This window comes from Pseudoliparis swirei, chromosome 14 (assembly GCF_029220125.1).
Source record: "Pseudoliparis swirei isolate HS2019 ecotype Mariana Trench chromosome 14, NWPU_hadal_v1, whole genome shotgun sequence".
Taxonomy (NCBI): Eukaryota; Metazoa; Chordata; class Actinopteri; order Perciformes; family Liparidae; genus Pseudoliparis; species Pseudoliparis swirei.
This window is the reverse complement of record NC_079401.1, coordinates 3,470,393-3,489,098: the sequence shown is the minus strand read 5'-3', so window position 1 is coordinate 3,489,098 and position 18,706 is coordinate 3,470,393. Positions and strand designations below refer to the sequence as shown.

Below are 18,706 nucleotides of genomic sequence, written 5' to 3'. Positions count from 1 at the left end.
TTAAGCTACGTTACGCTACGTTACCCTACGTTACGTTAAGCTACACTACGTTAAGCTACATTACGCTATGTGACATTATGCTACGTTACACTACTTTAAGCTATGTTAAGCTATGTTACGCTACGTTACCCTACGTTACGTTAAGCTACACTACGTTAAGCTACATTACGTTATGTGACATTATGCTACGTTACACTACTTTAAGCTATGTTAAGCTACGTTACCCTACGCTACGTTAAGCTACACTAAGTTACATTATGCTACGTTACGCGTAGCATAATAGCATTCTCAGCGGTTGACTGACATACGAGTGATGTAAATTACTTTCAGGTTTTTTCTTTGCAGTGACTGTGTTTGTGTTGCAGTATTCATGGTACTTCTTTGAAGCTCTGGTGAAATCAATGGCTCATTATCTCATCGAGAGCGGGAAGGTCAAGGTCGGTCTTCTTTTTGTCTACCTTTCTCTTACTTATTTTCCTCGGAGTCTCAATCCTCCCCCTCTTTTATTTGTGCTTCCCTCCTCCAGCTCTCCAGGAACCTGCGTTTCTCGGCTTCCTTTCACCATGCAGCGGAGACTCTCGTGAATATGCTGATGCCACACATCACCCAGAAATACAAGGATAACCTGGATGCAGCTCGCAATGCCAATCACAGCCTGGCCGTTTTCATCAAGGTGGGCCCTGATATGTAGATTTTTACAAAAATGTCCCTTTGGTTTCAGGCCGGTAGAGATGTGTACAAATCATCCTTAATGCAGATATTTATACATTATTATAATTTATGCAGCGAGAAACCCAAAGAAATCCTGATTTCTAATCTTTCATTCCCCTTTTCACTCAGCGCTGCTTCACTTTCATGGACAGAGGCTTCATATTCAAGCAGATCAATAACTACATGAATTGCTTTATGCCTGGAGACCCCAAGGTTCAAATGCTTTCCTTCTACCATCCATGATGTTCTTATTCCAGTCATTAAAAGCAAATTGTAGGCCAATACAAACTTTCATAAAATGTGTTTTCTCTTGCCTTCCAGACTTTGTATGAATTCAAGTTTGAGTTCCTTCGCGTTGTTTGCAACCATGAGCACTATGTCCCTCTTAATCTTCCCATGCCCTTTGGAAAAGGCAGAATTCAAAGGTTCCAAGGTACATGACACACAGTTTTATCCAAGCGGAGGGCAATTTATAGTCTGCTTGTTTTTTCGGCATCCTGTTCTCTCACTGTCTTTTAATCTTTCAATGTGAATGTTACTCCTGCTGACTGATGCCCGACTCAGATCTTCAGCTGGACTATTCTCTGACTGACGACTTCTGTCAAAACCACTTCCTGGTGGGGTTGCTGCTGAGGGAGGCGGGTGGCGCTCTTCAGGAGTTTCGAGAGATCCGTCAGATCGCCATCCAGGTGCTCAAGGGCCTGATGATCAAACACACTTTCGACGACCGCTATGCAGCAAAAGTGAGTTCTCGGCCACTTTTACTGTATTCTGAACACCCGGAGGTTATTTAAAATTTGGCTAAATGGTTGGGGTTTTGGGTCACACTTTTTTTTAGCACCTCCTGTGTCATTCCAGAGCCAGCAGGCCAGACTCGCCACCCTCTACCTCCCTCTGTTTGGTCTGCTCCAGGAGAATGTGTACAGACTTGACTTGAAGGAGTCCGCCCCCTTCAGCAACCACAATGTAAGCCTGACCTCTAGTGGTGGGAAAGTGAACAGTTGCTTCAAAAACGTGTGAATTACTGAGTGTATGTCGGTTCAGCAGAAAATATGCTTTTGCTCACTTTATCGCTCTCCCTCCCAGAATGCCAGGGAAGACTCTCTGGTACCCAACTTCATGGTGACCCCCCAGAAACCTGGGAGCTGCATAGAAAATGCTCTCCACAAAGACGTGTTTGGAGTCATCTCTGGAACAGGTACATGCTCACTCCACTGCTTTACTTACCATAAGAGGCACAAAGTCAGAGCTGATGCAGCTGGAATTTCATAATGAGTCGACATTCCTGCTGATCCTCTGATGTAAGGATGACCTGCTCACCACTGAGCCACCGTCGCCCACCAAAATGACTACAACGAGATACAATGTGACTACAAAGAGATGCAATGTGACTACAAAGAGATATTAAATGACTACAAAGAGATACAATGTGACTACAAAGAGATACAATGTGACTACAACGAAATACAATGTGACTACAACGAGATACAATGTGACTACAAAGAGATGCAATGTGACTACAACGAGATATAAAATGACTACAAAGGGATACAATGTGACTACAACGAAATACAATGTGACTACAACGAGATATAAAATGACTACAAAGAGATACAATGTGACTACAAAGAGATGCAATGTGACTACAAAGAGATATAAAATGACTACAAAGAGATACAATGTGACTACAAAGAGATACAATGTGACTACAACGAAATACAATGTGACTACAACGAGATACAATGTGACTACAAAGAGATACAATGTGACTACAACGAGATACAATGTGACTACAAAGAGATGCAATGTGACTACAAAGAGATACAATGTGACTACAACGAAATACAATGTGACTACAACGAGATACAATGTGACTACAAAGAGATACAATGTGACTACAACGAGATACAATGTGACTACAAAGAGATACAATGTGACTACAACGAGATACAATGTGACTACAAAGAGATGCAATGTGACTACAACGAGATATAAAATGACTACAAAGGGATACAATGTGACTACAACGAGATATAAAATGACTACAAAGGGATACAATGTGACTACAACGAAATACAATGTGACTACAACGAGATATAAAATGACTACAAAGAGATGCAATGTGACTACAAAGAGATATCAAATGACTACAAAGAGATATCAAATGACTACAAAGAGATACAATGTGACCGAGATACAATGTGACGACAAAGAGATGCAATGTGACTACAACGAGATATAAAATGACTACAAAGGGATACAATGTGACTACAACGAAATACAATGTGACTGCAACGAGATATAAAAGGACTACAAAGAGATACAATGTGACTACAAAGAGATACAATGTGACCAACAAGAGGCCTTAAATTACTATAAAGGGATTTAAAATGACCAGAAAAAGACAAAAACACGTATGTGTGTTTGAATCTGTGGGTCTGTTTATAATGTAGCGTATGTGGGGGGTTGGCAGCAAATGTACCCACTCTTCTGGATGTCAACTTGTACACTGTAGATGAAATCCCATCTTCTGACATGCCCGAAATGTATATATTTTGTCGTCCTCTTGTCCCCGTAGCCTCCCCTCACAGCTCCACTCCCAACATCAGCTCAGTGCAGCATGCAGACTCCAGAGGCTCTCTGGTCTCCACCGACTCTGGAAACAGCCTGCTGGACAAGAGCAGTGACAAGACCAACTCCCTGGAGAAGGTGGGTACTTGAACGTGGCGGGACGACCTCTTCATTTGCCATATTTGCGTTGTAGTAAAAGCCGTGGAAAAAGTCATGGAACTTCAAAATGGTTATTTCCAGGCCAGAAAAAGTTCTGGGGGAAAAAATCCCCAAAGTTTTAGAAAAGTCATGGAAATGTGTCATATCCATTTGGGCATTTACGCAGATTTTAAATAATGAATAGACTTTTAAAAAGAATGACGCTCAAAGTATAAGCCAGCATACGCTCTTTCATACTCGCAAATTTTCCACGTTGCAAGTGAACGCACCGTAACTGAAAAGACAGAAATGTTTATACTTCTAATCAAACTATTGTCTCTTATTCATTTGGGTCATTTAAGGTTATATACTGTATGCTTTGGAATTCTCTTTGTTAGTTAAATATGATGTTTTCTCACTTGTTTTTCTCACAATGTTTGGTCATGGAAATTTGGTTTAAAGTCCTGGAATCCTATTGGTCGATATGTGTATAATGTAGAATGATGCCACGTTACATCAGGGTGACGGTGGATAGTTTGCAAAGCTCTCCCATAAATGTGATCCTCTTCCCCTCTTGGACATCCACGCTCTCCTCCCTCCAGAGCTCCCACTCCCCTTCCCTTTGCTCTGTCACCACCCAACCCCATCCAAGAGAGAGATTTCCCAGGAGGCACTCTGTCAATGTGCCCCCTCTCCCCCTGGAGCCGGGGGGCCGAGTCCCACCTCTGAACCGCGCGACCAAGCGGGTCACCATGGACTTCTCCCTCCTCTCCGGGCCTCCGCCTGTCCCGCCGCGGCACGGCGTCAGTGACCTCGGCAAAGGCGCCGGAAGTCACGGGGAAAACACACCGATACAAGTATTCTGTTTGACCTCGGGTGACCTCTCCGTCGGAGACTTCTGGCTACAATTTGTACAGGAAATTTGTGGCCGATAAAACCCGATCTGATGCTTTCTTGCGTGGAACGATAACATCTTAGAGACCAAAAGCAAATGCACACGTCTGTACAATACGGCCAAAACCCTTCCTCACTTCTGAGTGTCCCGCATCAGGGAGTGAGCGTGCTTTTCCCAACGCCGAGCCATTTCTCACCTCTGAAGTTTGGGTTTCTTGAGAGTGACGTTCTTTTATCTCTTTTCGGAGTTTCCATTTTCCTGCAACTCTTCTCCCCAATAACTCCATCTTCTCTCTCCTCGCCCCGCTCTTCCTCCTCCTCATCAGTCCCAGTGCGCCTCGGCTCTGGGCAGCGCCGTGCTGCGCTGCAACAAACTGGACCGGGACGAGATCAAAAACGTGCTCATGTGCTTCCTGCACATCCTCAAGAGCATGTCAGAGGGTAGGGCGGCCCTACACACACACACACACACACACATACACACATGAGGTCCACATGAACAGCCGGTTCCATTGTAATCTTTTCTCACCGTCTCCTCACCTCAGAGGCTCTTTTTGCATACTGGAACAAAGCCGCTCCGTCCGAACTGACGGACTTCTTCACATTGATAGAGTGAGTACATGACAGCCTCTCTATGATGACGTGGACGTGACTTCAGAGGCTTGACTTCCCTGTTCTGTGCTTCCCCCGCAGAGTCTGCCTCTATCAGTTCAGATACATGGGGAAGAGATTCATCGTCAGGTAAAGTCTTCACGGGCGTCATTCACGTTTTTCACTTTTAAACTGAATTCATGAATTGATTCTTAAACTTTAAACTCATTTTGTTCATTATCTATGCAACAATATGACTCAGGGTCACAAACTCCGGCACCCACTGGACCTTTTAACCCCTTTTTTTGCCTTTTGGCTTGTTCCCTCTTCTGTAACACCGCTGGCCCGTTGTTTTGTGATTAATCTCGCCGCCCCTCCTGCATGGGTAAGACATTGCTGTGTTTCCGTCCCGTCGATGGCGTGATGCTCGTTCATCTGCTGTGTTTCCGTCCTCTCGCTGTTTAACGTTGAGATATTCCCTCATTTCATTTGCGACCACCCGATCCCTCCGCGCCTCTTCATCTGAGCCGTGACTTTGATGTCCTGTGAGCTCAACTGGCATTTCTCTCCCGCCAACAGGAGCCAGGAGGGGGCGGGGCCTGTCGCCCCCGACAGGAAGTCTCTGACTCTACCCGTGTCTCGTAACAGGGCTGGGATCTTGCACGCCCGCCTTCAGCAGCTGGGGACTCTGGAGAACGCTCACACCTTCAACAACAGTAAGATGTTTGTTGGGCACTCAAACAAATAGTGACTTTTATATTTAACGATGTTAAAACATCCCGTTCTATGGTTCCTGTTCATTTCCACTGGGGCTATTAGCAGGTGTACTGTTATATATTGCACATTTTAGCAAGTTAAGTGAATTCAAACAGATACTGACGACAACAACAACAAAAAGGTGATCTGCCAAATGTTGTTTTTTAATCCTTTTTTTATAGCAAAAAACTAAAAAAAGTAGTCAAAATGATCCCTGTGAAACACTTTTTTATTTTTCTACCAACTTCATAGAAAAAAAATGTAAGGAACTTAGAAATACTTTTCTGGCTAAATCTTTTTCACCTATTTTCCTAAATCAGAAACACCGGCCCCTCAGGGCTTCCGTATTATCCGATAAAGAGTCTCCAAATGTTCCGCCGCAAACTAAAAATACATATGTTTTTCCGACAATACCTTAAATAACAGAAGAAAAGAAAAAGGCACTTTAGGGGCTCTTACGTGGCACTTACTTCGTCGTTTGGCTCTCTTGGATATTGTTATTCTGAGCTTGTGCTCTCATTGGTTGAATGCACCTTGGATAAAAGCGTCAGCTGAAGGAAATGTTATGTCATGTAATCCTGTAAACTTTAGTAGAAATGCAGATAATTCAGCAATCCAGATGATTTGCACACAAAAGTGTCCATGATTAAATGTGAATTCAGACAGTTTGCACCTCTAACTAGTCGTGGAATCATCTCAGTGTCAGTCTACTAACTGAAGGTGACTAAAAACACAGATTAATAACATGCAACATCCTTTTTAATTATAATCTAAGTCTTTTACTGACCTCTAGTGGCAGCCAGTCAGATTTGCAACCACAATGACAGCTTATCTCCTTCCATGGACAAACAGAAATATGAAGCCCTCCGAGGAAAATGTGTGATCTGGTGCTATACAAAATGAACTGAATTGAATATAAGTAGATGGCAAATATCGCTGTAATGAAGCCACATCTCCTCCAGTGTACTCGCACACGGACGCAGACGTGAGCAGCCAGTGCCTGCTGGAGGCCAACGTGTCCACCGAGGTCTGTCTGACGGTGCTGGACACGCTCAGCATCTTCATCATGGGCTTCAAGGTATCAATCCGTCTGGGCACAAAGCGGCCGCGATGCACCGCACTCGGGGTTCTGGTTCGGTCCGACGCGCTCTGCTGTGTCCTCAGACGCAGCTGCATTCGGACCTCGGTCACAACCCCCTGATGAAGAAAGTGTTCCAGGTGCACCTGTGCTTCCTGCAGATCCCTCAGTCCGAGGCCGCCCTCAAACAGGTCTTCACCTCCCTGAGGAACTTCATCTACAAGGTGATTTCAAAGTGTGGGTGGCTACAGAGATAAGGACATTTTGTCTTGAATATCATCTTTCCTAAAACCTGCATTACTTCCTCTCTTTCTCTCTCTCTTTCTCTCTCCAGTTCCCCTGCACCTTCTTCGATGGCCGGGCCGACATGTGCGCCTCTCTGTGCTATGAAATCCTCAAGTGCTGCAACTCCAAGCTGAGCTCCATCCGCAGCGACGCCGCCCATCTCCTCTACTTCCTCATGAAAAGCAACTTTGACTACACGGGACGCAAGTCCTTCGTCCGAACACACCTGCAGGTAGGCGTGGCCACGCGTGAGGAACGCCCCGTGACCTCGCAGGTCACGCATCACTTTGATTTCTGTCGGTTTCTGCCCGCAGGTGGTCATCGCCGTCAGTCAGCTGATTGCCGATGTCATCGGCATCGGGGGGACCCGTTTCCAGCAGTCGCTCTCCATCATCAACAACTGTGCCAACAGTGACAAGAGCATCAAGGTGAGCTTCTGGGAGGGTTGACTGACACACCTTTGTAAAACATGGACCCCGTGTTGGCCTAGAGTGCATGGAGATGATACTGTTATTATCTTCTCACCTGGAAGAACACATGAATCTTAGTCCTACTTAGAATATATGCTAGTGCTGAACTTTATCCTCTTGTGGCAGAAATGAGTATTACAACAACACAAGCAAAAGATCCGGGAAGAAAATGACAAATTAAAGAAAATAAATCGGGATTCAAGATTATGCTGGTAAAATCTTAATTTTATTGTATTTTTAATTCTTCAGAAAATTAATCACCAGAATGATTTAGAAAAACAACAAACCAAAAATCAAAGACAAATAAATTGGAAAAAAAGACAAAACAACTGGCTTTTTTTAACCACGTTTGCTAACAAAAGCCAATTCCTGCCTCATTGGCCCCGCCTCCTTCGCAATGCCTTCTGCCTCCATGGCCCTGCTGGTGCCCCCCCCCCCCCCCATATCTCTACTTCCTTCTGGATTGTGGAAATCTGGATCGTGGTCCATTCCTATTACTCATTATTCATGTCATATTGATTGAAAGTGTTTATGTAACTGTAGCGCTTCCCTCTGGTCACACGACATCTCTTCTTCTGATCCTCCTCTGTTGCTCTTCTGGAGGGTTCTTCACAGGGTTTTTTCTGATGTGAGGTCAAAGGTCAGGGATGTCTATGTGTACAGACTGTAAAGCCCTCTGAGGCCTATTCGTAATTTGTGATTTTAGGCTATACAAAATGAACTGAATTGAATAGAGGAACTAATGTCGTGCCATTGTAGCACACAGCATTTCCGTCCGACGTGAAGGACCTGACCAAGCGCATCAGGACGGTGCTGATGGCCACGGAGCAGATGAAGGAGCACGAGAACGACCCCGAGATGCTGGTGGACCTCCAGTACAGCTTGGCCAAGTCCTACACCAGCACGCCCGAGCTACGCAAGACCTGGCTGGACAGCATGGCCCGCATCCACAACAAGAACGGAGATTTCTCAGAGGTCATTTTTATATCTCTTGACTGCTTCCCCACGTCAGTGGAGCATCGTGGTGCTAAGCTGCGTGTGTCTCCTCCACCTCGCAGGCCGCCATGTGCTACGTGCACGTTGCTGCCCTGGTAGCGGAGTACCTGTGGAGGAAAGGTGAGTAGAAGCACGCTTCCTTTTATAATAAATATCCGCTGACCAGTTGAACTTTGACAATCAATGTACAGAGGCCCTGCAAGACTCATTATAGGGCCTCTGTACGTGGCAAAAGTTTAACACAAGAGACGGAAGATTATCCACAACTACAATTGTCAATCAAACGCAATAAAAATAGATTAGATTCACTTGTATGAAATGATGCTCAGCAATAAAAAGATGTATATCTTACACAATAATGTTGCACAAGTTAATGCAGATTCCCTCATTTTTATAGAGGAGATGTTTCATCTTTTATTTGCTTACTCTTCACACTTCTTGGTTCTTTTACTGCGTATGTATTTCCAGGCGTGTTCCAAACACGTATACAAACACATGGAGATACACCCTCCACCTGAGTGCTCGTCCAAGGGTCACCTGCTCCGTCCCTAGATAAGAGCCCCCCCTCTCACGAGCCTTCTCATGTCAAACCCCTGTTGTACAACGGGACGGGTCACTAGTTTATTGTACTTTGCTTTATGAAAACTCTGCACACGATGAAAGTGGCAGAGGAATTCTAAGCATCAGCACTTTTTCAGGCCCACAGAAGTTCCCCTCCATTTTTAGGGTTTTGAGGGATTTTGGGGAATTTTAGGTCAGCAGCGAAATGTATATGAGCCACTTAAAAAAAAAAAAAAATCTTCAAATTCACCAGACTCCTTTGACAAAAACTGAAGTTTTATCTCACAGAACATGAGGAGCTGGTCTACGTCTCCCTATATTGGTTTGTTTTTGCATGGCAATGTAAAGCGGTAAGAATATTCCAAATATAGCGTGAAAAATGTGCGTGAATTTTGCATCCGCCCCCATGTCCTGTGAGGGCCCATGATGATAATTGCGGGAACTTTGTTGTGCAACAGTAGCAAAAAAAAAATCAATCAATACATGTATAACCATATGAATATATATATATTTTCATATTTTTAAACACATGACATCCTTATGTCGTGGGTGTGTCACTGACAGGTACATGAGCTACTGTACATGTTGGCATGTCACCTTGACATGTCAAAATGGTTCTTTCTTTATTTAATGCAAGAAGTTATGTTTTATATATGCCGCCATATTCGAGAAATGTTGTGTCAATGAAACATTCCAAACGTCTGTTTGTTATTAACCTCCATTTACCTGCAAATGTCGTATTCATATTTCCAATCTGTTGGTTATTTTTCGCGTATTTACGTGAAATGAAAATGAATTTCTGTATTATTTTTGTATTACCTTAAATAAACCCTCGCCCTTCCTCTCCGCCTGCTAGGCATGTTCAGGCAGGGCTGCTCGGCCTTCCGCGTCACCACCCCCAACATCGACGAGGAGGCGGCCATGATGGAGGACGTCGGGATGCAGGACGTCCACTTCAACGAGGTACCGTGGAGTCCTCCACCCGCCCGGCGCCATGTGAACCCGGCGTTGAGGATGTGTGTGTTCTCCAGCTGCTCGTTGGCGTCACGTGTCACACACTCACTCACTTATCTGTGTCAGAGTATCTATGGCTCTGTTTAGTTGGGAGGCGAAGTGTAGACTTTGAGCCGGAGCTCGGTACATGTGTTGTTTATCACTTTGAGAAAACAACGACCTCAAGGCCAGCACGCCTGGAGGTGTTCAGGGCTTCCTTAGCGGGCCGAGACCAGGCCTCTCGCCGGTGCAATTCTTTTTTAGGAGTCGGTCAACAGACCGGGAAGCAATAAAAAAAACACATTTTTTTCTCTTTACAAGCTCATGCCCCAATAAAAAAAATAAAGGAGATGATGGATCCGCTTCCTCCCCACGCCGGCTGTCTCTACAGGAACACTGAGCTCAGTTTGGAGCCTCTAGACCAATAACAACTCTCCCAAATGTCCCCTCTTTGCAGCAATTAAATAATAACCAGAGCCGAGACATGCGGGGAGGTGAATGTGTGTCCATGTGTGTGTCTGTCCAGGAGGTGCTGATGGAGCTGTTGGAGGAGTGCGCTGACGGCCTCTGGAAGGCGGAGCGTTACGAGCTCATCGCTGACGTCTACAGGCTCATCATCCCCATCTACGAGCAGCGCCGGGACTTTGAGGTAAGAGCAACTTATAATTCCAATAACCCCGCGATAGATACACAAGGATATGCTCTATATACGGTTTGACTTGTTCATTTTGTGTTGAGAAGTTATAAATGGAGACCGTGTATTTTACAAAAGAAGAAATATATGCAACCTTGCTCTTTTTAATAGACTACATTTGAATTTTGTAATTTCTTTAACAGAAACTGACTCACCTGTATGATACCCTCCACCGTGCCTACACTAAAGTGATGGAGGTGATGCACTCTGGCAAAAGACTGCTGGGCACCTACTTCAGAGTGGCCTTTTTTGGACAGGTAAGGGGGCGGAGCTTCCAAGAGACAAAAAAACAATAACAATGAAAAAGCAAACAAAGACAATACACTGCAAACATGATTTCTTAATCCAAACTCTTTATTATCGGCGTGATGGTTATGTCATCTCCTTCCATTTGCCTGTATGCACATTCTGTACAAACACACACACACACACACACACACACACACACACACAGGCCTTTGAATAATGCTATCCTTTTCATAGAGATGTGTGTCTTCTTCTCTCCTCCCCACTCCAAGGCTGCGGTAAGTGTGTAAAAGGTTCCGCTGTGTGTGTGTGTGTGTGTTAACCTGGGCTTCTCTTCCATGTGCTTGCTCCATTAAACTGTCCGATGATGTCATTGATCAGTGACAGGACGTAGCCGACGTTTAACTCGGCGGTGGTCATTTCAATGCAGATGTTTTGACTTATGCAACAACTAAAGTGTATTTTTAAGTGTTACTGTTATAATATAAGCAAACTGGCAAAAGTGTGCACCCCCCTCCCCCGACAGTGGTTATCCTGGCCTGCTCCACACACACAACTCTGTGTGCTTTTCCATGGATACCTGACTGAGTGCTGCTTGAATCCAGTGTTGTTTGGGAGGTGACAGCTGGAGATGCACGCCTGTTGTTATCATTCTCCCTCTCCACTCCGTTGTTACGTTATTAGCATGTGGTGATGGATTCCTATTTGAATGTTTGTGTTTCTTGGTTTGATTGGTGTTAGTGAGGTCAAATAATTCTGCTTTGTCGATTTAAAAAATGTTTTCTCTCCAATGTTTGTGGCGAAGGAGGTTATTGTAAAAACAGAAAAGACTAAAGTGTTCAACTGAGAGTTTTAATTTAACCTCGAAACACACTGTACGGAGAGTGTGTGTTTATAGAGTTATGTAATTAAAACCTACTTGGAAGAAGAAAAAAAGAAAAGGCTTTATTTCCTATTTTCTTCCGATTTAAAAGTTGTGCCTCTTATGGCCAACATGTGTATTACAACAACAAACTAAATCACCTGGCAATGTGCTTTCACAGAAAAGCATTTTGAAAAACTATTTTGGCACCCAAAAAAATTTACCCACTTGTTCACAGTCAAATTTTTCTTTTACAGGAATTCAGAATGTTTATCCAGGAAAAAACTTGTTTCCACTTTTTTCCAGACAGGAGAAAAAACAATTAAGATCCGACTGTTTTCTGTAAAACATGTAGTTGTGTCTTATATCTCACTTCAATCTCTTTTATGGGTTTTCTTCAGCAACATTTTGTTTGGGGACTATTTCGTTTGTCGGAGTCAAACGTGTGTTTTGTCTTTGTAGGTCCTAAGTTGTCAAATCTTGAAAAAGAACGACCCGTGTTAAAAGTTCGGTCTCTTTTCATATTCAAAAAATGAAATTAATCGAAAAATTGCAAAAGCAATGAAACAAGGATTACACTTTTTCAAGGATTGACTTGAAGCTACAGGTGACCAAGTGGCCTCACGCTCTTCACTTGACTTCCTCCTCCTCTTCCTCCTCAGGGCTTCTTTGAGGATGAAGACGGAAAGGAGTACATCTACAAGGAGCCCAAGTTCACCCCGCTGTCTGAGATCTCCCAGAGGCTCCTGAAGCTCTACTCCGACAAGTTCGGTCAGGAGAACGTGAAGATCATCCAGGACTCGAGCAAGGTGGGAGCCCATCTGTGTGTGAGTGTCTAGGACTGATGGTGACGCGGGCGTCCCTGACACTTGTGCAGAATTCACGGGTGGCGTTCAGGAACACTTGTGAATTCAAAGTTTTAATTTTTTCTTTTCATACATCGTTCCTTCCTCACTCCCTTAAAGAGACAGGCGCTTCAGAAAGAGGTTTATTCAGACAGACAGCACTTGAAAAACTATTTTAACATGAAAGCATATGAACATGTATGATCTGAAAATGAGCATGATGTCCCCTTTAAGGCTGCTATAAGCAATATGTGTTGTATTGATGATGGATCACATGGCTGTGTATGTAATGTGAGACGGTTCCACTTGCAGTGACAAGGATTGATACTCACTCTTGAAGCCAGGAGACGTTAGCTTAGCACAAAGACTGGAAACAGAGGTGCACAGCTCGCCTGCCTCGGTTCAAAGCTTAAAAATATGTACCTGCACCTTTAAATCTAACCAATTATCACATTGCATCTTTTTTTTTAATGATTCTAAATAAAAGCCTCTTTGTGAACCCACAGGTGAACCCGAAGGACCTGGACTCCAAGTACGCCTACATCCAGGTGACCCACGTCACGGCCCACCTGGACGACAAGGAGCTGGAGGACAGGAAGAGCGACTTCGAGAAGAGCCACAACATCCGGCGCTTCGTCTTCGAGACGCCGTTCACCGTGTCGGGCAAGAAGCAGGGCGGCGTGGATGAGCAGTGCAAGCGGAGGACCGTCCTCACCAGTATGTCGAGCATGTCAAGGTCAGGGAGCAGAGAGCCACAACGGCGCTCTGTTATCCTCAGGTGCCTGTCAGTCACCTGAAACGCTAAAATCAGGCCACACGAGGTTCATTATTTATTGTCCCGTGCACTTCATCGGAAAGTTCAGGTGTTATCTCGTTATTAATCACACTGACTGATTGTGACCGTGACAACGCACGGTTAATATCACAACAAGGTGAAAACACGTGTCTCATTGTCAGCTTCGTGATGCTTTTACTCTAAACAAACTCTAAAGCACATGACGTCGTCCTCCCTCGAAAGCACATTACATCATCCTCCCTCGAAAGCACATGATGTCATCCTCCCTCTAAAGCACATGATGTCATCCTCCCTCTAAAGCACATGACGTCGTCCTCCCTCTAAAGCACATGATGTCATCCTCCCTCTAAAGCACATGACGTCATCCTCCCTCTAAAGCACATGACGCCATCCTCCCTCTAAAGCACATTACATCATCCTCCCTCTAAAGCACATGATGTCATCCTCCCTCTAAAGCACATGACGTCATCCTCCCTCTAAAGCACATGATGTCATCCTCCCTCTAAAGCACATGACGCCATCCTCCCTCTAAAGCACATGACGTCATCCTCCCTCTAAAGCACATGATGTCATCCTACCTCTAAAGCACATGATGTCATCCTCCCTCTAAAGCACATGACGTCATCCTCCCTCTAAAGCACATGATGTCATCCTCCCTCTAAAGCACATGATGTCATCCTCCCTCTAAAGCACATGATGTCATCCTCCCTCTAAAGCATATGACGCCATCCTCCCTCTAAAGCACATGATGTCATCCTCCCTCTAAAGCACATGACGTCATCCTCCCTCTAAAGCACATGATGTCGTCCTCCCTCTAAAGCACATGATGTCATCCTCCCTCTAAAGCACATGACGTCATCCTCCCTCTAAAGCACATGACGTCATCCTCCCTCTAAAGCACATGATGTCATCCTCCCTCTAAAGCACGTCATCCTCCCTCTAAAGCACATGACATCATCCTCCCTCTAAAGCACATGATGTCATCCTCCCTCTAAAGCACATGACGTCATCCTCCCTCTAAAGCACATGACGTCATCCTCCCTCTAAAGCACATGATGTCATCCTCCCTCTAAAGCACATGATGCCATCCTCCCTCTAAAGCACATAACGTCATCCTCCCTCTAAAGCACATGACGTCATCCTCCCTCTAAAGCACATGATGTCATCCTCCCTCTAAAGCACATGACGTCATCCTCCCTCTAAAGCACATGACGTCATCCTCCCTCTAAAGCACATGTCATCCTCCCTCTAAAGCACATGATGTCATCCTCCCTCTAAAGCACATGACGTCATCCTCCCTCTAAAGCACATGATGTCATCCTCCCTCTAAAGCACATGATGTCGTCCTCCCTCTAAAGCACATGACGCCATCCTCCCTCTAAAGCACATGATGTCATCCTCCCTCTAAAGCACATGACGTCATCCTCCCTCTAAAGCACATGACGTCATCCTCCCTCTAAAGCACGTCATCCTCCCTCTAAAGCACATGACGTCATCCTCCCTCTAAAGCACATGATGTCGTCCTCCCTCTAAAGCACATGATGTCATCCTCCCTCTAAAGCACATGACGTCGTCCTCCCTCTAAAGCACATGTCATCCTCCCTCTAAAGCACATGTCATCCTCCCTCTAAAGCACATGATGTCATCCTCCCTCTAAAGCACATGACGTCATCCTCCCTCTAAAGCACATGACGTCATCCTCCCTCTAAAGCACATGACGTCATCCTCCCTCTAAAGCACATGATGTCGTCCTCCCTCTAAAGCACATGACGTCATCCTCCCTCTAAAGCACATGACGTCATCCTCCCTCTAAAGCACATGACGTCGTCCTCCCTCTAAAGCACATGTCATCCTCCCTCTAAAGCACATGACGTCATCCTCCCTCTAAAGCACATGATGTCGTCCTCCCTCTAAAGCACATGATGTCATCCTCCCTCTAAAGCACATGACGTCATCCTCCCTCTAAAGCACATGACGTCATCCTCCCTCTAAAGCACATGACGTCGTCCTCCCTCTAAAGCACATGTCATCCTCCCTCTAAAGCACATGACGTCATCCTCCCTCTAAAGCACATGATGTCATCCTCCCTCTAAAGCACATGACGTCATCCTCCCTCTAAAGCACATGTCATCCTCCCTCTAAAGCACATGATGTCATCCTCCCTCTAAAGCACATGACGTCATCCTCCCTCTAAAGCACATGACGTCATCCTCCCTCTAAAGCACATGACGTCATCCTCCCTCTAAAGCACATGATGTCGTCCTCCCTCTAAAGCACATGACGTCATCCTCCCTCTAAAGCACATGACGTCATCCTCCCTCTAAAGCACATGACGTCGTCCTCCCTCTAAAGCACATGATGTCATCCTCCCTCTAAAGCACATGATGTCATCCTCCCTCTAAAGCACATGACGTCATCCTCCCTCTAAAGCACATGACGTCATCCTCCCTCTAAAGCACATGATGTCGTCCTCCCTCTAAAGCACATGTCATCCTCCCTCTAAAGCACATGACGTCATCCTCCCTCTAAAGCACATGATGTCGTCCTCCCTCTAAAGCACATGACGTCGTCCTCCCTCTAAAGCACATGTCATCCTCCCTCTAAAGCACATGTCATCCTCCCTCTAAAGCACATGACGTCATCCTCCCTCTAAAGCACATGACGTCATCCTCCTCTAAAGCACATGACGTCATCCTCCCTCTAAAGCACATGACGTCATCCTCCCTCTAAAGCACATGACGTCATCCTCCCTCTAAAGCACATGACGTCGTCCTCCCTCTAAAGCACATGACGTCATCCTCCCTCTAAAGCACATGATGTCGTCCTCCCTCTAAAGCACATGACGTCATCCTCCCTCTAAAGCACATGACGTCATCCTCCCTCTAAAGCACATGACGTCGTCCTCCCTCTAAAGCACATGACGTCATCCTCCCTCTAAAGCACATGATGTCATCCTCCCTCTAAAGCACATGATGTCGTCCTCCCTCTAAAGCACATGATGTCATCCTCCATCTAAAGCACATGACATCATCCTCCCTCTAAAGCACATGACGTCATCCTCCCTCTAAAGCACATGACGTCATCCTCCCTCTAAAGCACATGATGTCATCCTCCCTCTAAAGCACATGATGTCGTCCTCCCTCTAAAGCACATGATGTCATCCTCCCTCTAAAGCACATGACATCATCCTCCCTCTAAAGCACATGACGTCATCCTCCCTCTAAAGCACATGACGTCATCCTCCCTCTAAAGCACATGACGTCGTCCTCCCTCTAAAGCACATGATGTCATCCTCCCTCTAAAGCACATGATGTCATCCTCCCTCTAAAGCACATGACGTCATCCTCCCTCTAAAGCACATGACGTCGTCCTCCTCTAAAGCACATGATGTCATCCTCCCTCTAAAGCACATGATGTCATCCTCCCTCTAAAGCACATGACGTCATCCTCCCTCTAAAGCACATGACGTCGTCCTCCCTCTAAAGCACATGATGTCATCCTCCCTCTAAAGCACATGACGTCATCCTCCCTCTAAAGCACATGATGTTGTCCTCCCCCCGTTTCCCCTCGCAGCCACCCACTGTTTCCCGTACGTGAAGAAGCGCATCGCCGTCATGTACCAGCACCAGACCGACCTGAGCCCCATCGAGGTGGCCATCGACGAGATGAGCGCCAAGGTGGGCGAGCTGCGACTGCTGTGCTCGGCCCCCGAGGTGGACATGATCCGCCTGCAGCTCAAGCTGCAAGGCAGCATCAGTGTACAGGTGCGACGCCGAGACGCTCCGCGCTGCTTCGGAGGAGTTCGCCTCCTCAGGAATCGTGTCGTTTTGGGATCTGTGACCTGGTCTTTTTTCGGGGGGGTGTTTTCAGGTCAACGCCGGTCCACTTGCGTACGCCAGAGCCTTCCTCGACGACGATAGTGCCAAGAAGAATCCTGACAACAAGGTCAAACAGCTGAAAGAGGTGTTCAGGTACTTACCAATGACGCAGACATGGAAGTCTCTTAGAAGAAAAATAAAGGTCAGATTGTTTACAAGTCGTTGAGAAAATGACTCTACTTCTCTCTTGATGTATTCCCTCAGTAAACGTTGTAAACATGAGTTCATGTCTCAATCTCTAGTTTCAAGTCTTCTTCAATACAGCGTGATGTCATCATTTAGCAAGTTACGGTCCATTTAGAGTCGCCTCTCCCCTCAGGCAGTTCGTGGACGCCTGCGGTCAGGCGCTGGGCGTGAACGAGCGTCTGATCAAAGAGGACCAGCAGGAGTACCAGGACGAGATGAAGGCCAACTACAGGGACCTGACCCGGGAGCTGTCCAACATCATGCACGAGCAGGTATGGAGACGCCACGTTGAGATGCGGTCGGCACGTTTCAGCAGCCGTGTTCAGGCCACGCCCCCCCGGTAGAAACTACACAGCACCCCATAAACACGTCGACCAATCAGACTGTAGTACACTTTAGAATTGTTTCATCAATATGACAATAGGACTCTACTATTGGAGGGATAGGGTTTATTTATATGTGTATGTCACTTGTATGTTCTTCTTCTTCTCTTTTTTCTTCTTCTTCTTCTTCTTCTTGTTCTTCTTCTTCTTCTAAGGTTAATGCACAAATGGAGCACATGTAAATGTAAACATAAAGACGTCTACACATTGAATGTTGTAACACTTAATTACAACATGTCTACCCCCCCCCCCCCCACACACACACACACACAGTTCTCTGAGATGTCCACCACATGGCATGTTGATATGACCTGAAGCTGCATGTTCTCCCTGTGTTCTGCTCATCCACTCGTATACATGTCGGCTGTGATGTACTAACCGTGTCTCCTGTCTCCTGCTGTCTGTGCTGGCCTGAGCAGATTGGATGGTAATGCAGCTTCTGTTGAACTCCATTGGTGGACAGTAAGGGGCCGTATGACAACGATGAGGCAGGGACTGGGGCTTACTTCTTTATTTTATAAAAAGCAAAGCCCATGCCAGCCTGTTAGGTCATATTATTTTTGTACTCCTCTTTTAACTCTGAAGACTTAAAGCCACTAAGATGGCAGCTTTTGGGCTTATGTGGTATTTTTGTCCCCAAAATTAATATACAGGACTGTCTCAGAAAATTAGAATATTTTGATAAAGTTCTTTATTTTCTGTAATGCAATTAAAAAAACAAAAATGTCATGCATTCTGGATTCATTACAAATCAACTGAAATATTGCAAGCC

The 18,706-nt window shown here is 45.5% G+C and overlaps 1 protein-coding gene across 12 annotated transcripts in view; it reads left to right on the top strand.

The window, feature by feature from the left end:
- dock9b (dedicator of cytokinesis 9b) overlaps positions 1–18,706 on the top strand; it is a 54,748-nt gene that overhangs the window by 34,116 nt on the left and 1,926 nt on the right. For 7 of the 12 annotated variants that reach the window (XM_056431037.1, XM_056431041.1, XM_056431039.1 and 4 more), the window contains 26 exons: positions 366–437; positions 527–673; positions 841–924; positions 1,033–1,144; positions 1,276–1,454; positions 1,570–1,677; positions 1,798–1,909; positions 3,290–3,420; positions 4,641–4,755; positions 4,860–4,926; positions 5,008–5,055; positions 5,485–5,621; positions 6,624–6,739; positions 6,826–6,963; positions 7,074–7,256; positions 7,339–7,452; positions 8,254–8,469; positions 8,553–8,610; positions 9,908–10,014; positions 10,571–10,693; positions 10,882–10,995; positions 12,509–12,655; positions 13,198–13,408; positions 17,061–17,251; positions 17,358–17,458; positions 17,685–17,823. In XM_056431037.1, coding sequence (XP_056287012.1) covers positions 366–437; positions 527–673; positions 841–924; positions 1,033–1,144; positions 1,276–1,454; positions 1,570–1,677; positions 1,798–1,909; positions 3,290–3,420; positions 4,641–4,755; positions 4,860–4,926; positions 5,008–5,055; positions 5,485–5,621; positions 6,624–6,739; positions 6,826–6,963; positions 7,074–7,256; positions 7,339–7,452; positions 8,254–8,469; positions 8,553–8,610; positions 9,908–10,014; positions 10,571–10,693; positions 10,882–10,995; positions 12,509–12,655; positions 13,198–13,408; positions 17,061–17,251; positions 17,358–17,458; positions 17,685–17,823 — 3,270 coding nt within the window. Of the gene's footprint in view, positions 1–365; positions 438–526; positions 674–840; positions 925–1,032; positions 1,145–1,275; positions 1,455–1,569; positions 1,678–1,797; positions 1,910–3,289; positions 3,421–4,640; positions 4,756–4,859; positions 4,927–5,007; positions 5,056–5,484; positions 5,622–6,623; positions 6,740–6,825; positions 6,964–7,073; positions 7,257–7,338; positions 7,453–8,253; positions 8,470–8,552; positions 8,611–9,907; positions 10,068–10,570; positions 10,694–10,881; positions 10,996–11,221; positions 11,263–12,508; positions 12,656–13,197; positions 13,428–17,060; positions 17,252–17,357; positions 17,459–17,684; positions 17,824–18,706 lie in introns of those variants that run through there. The other 5 variants (XM_056431044.1, XM_056431040.1, XR_008833636.1 and 2 more) reach the window with 4 other exon arrangements.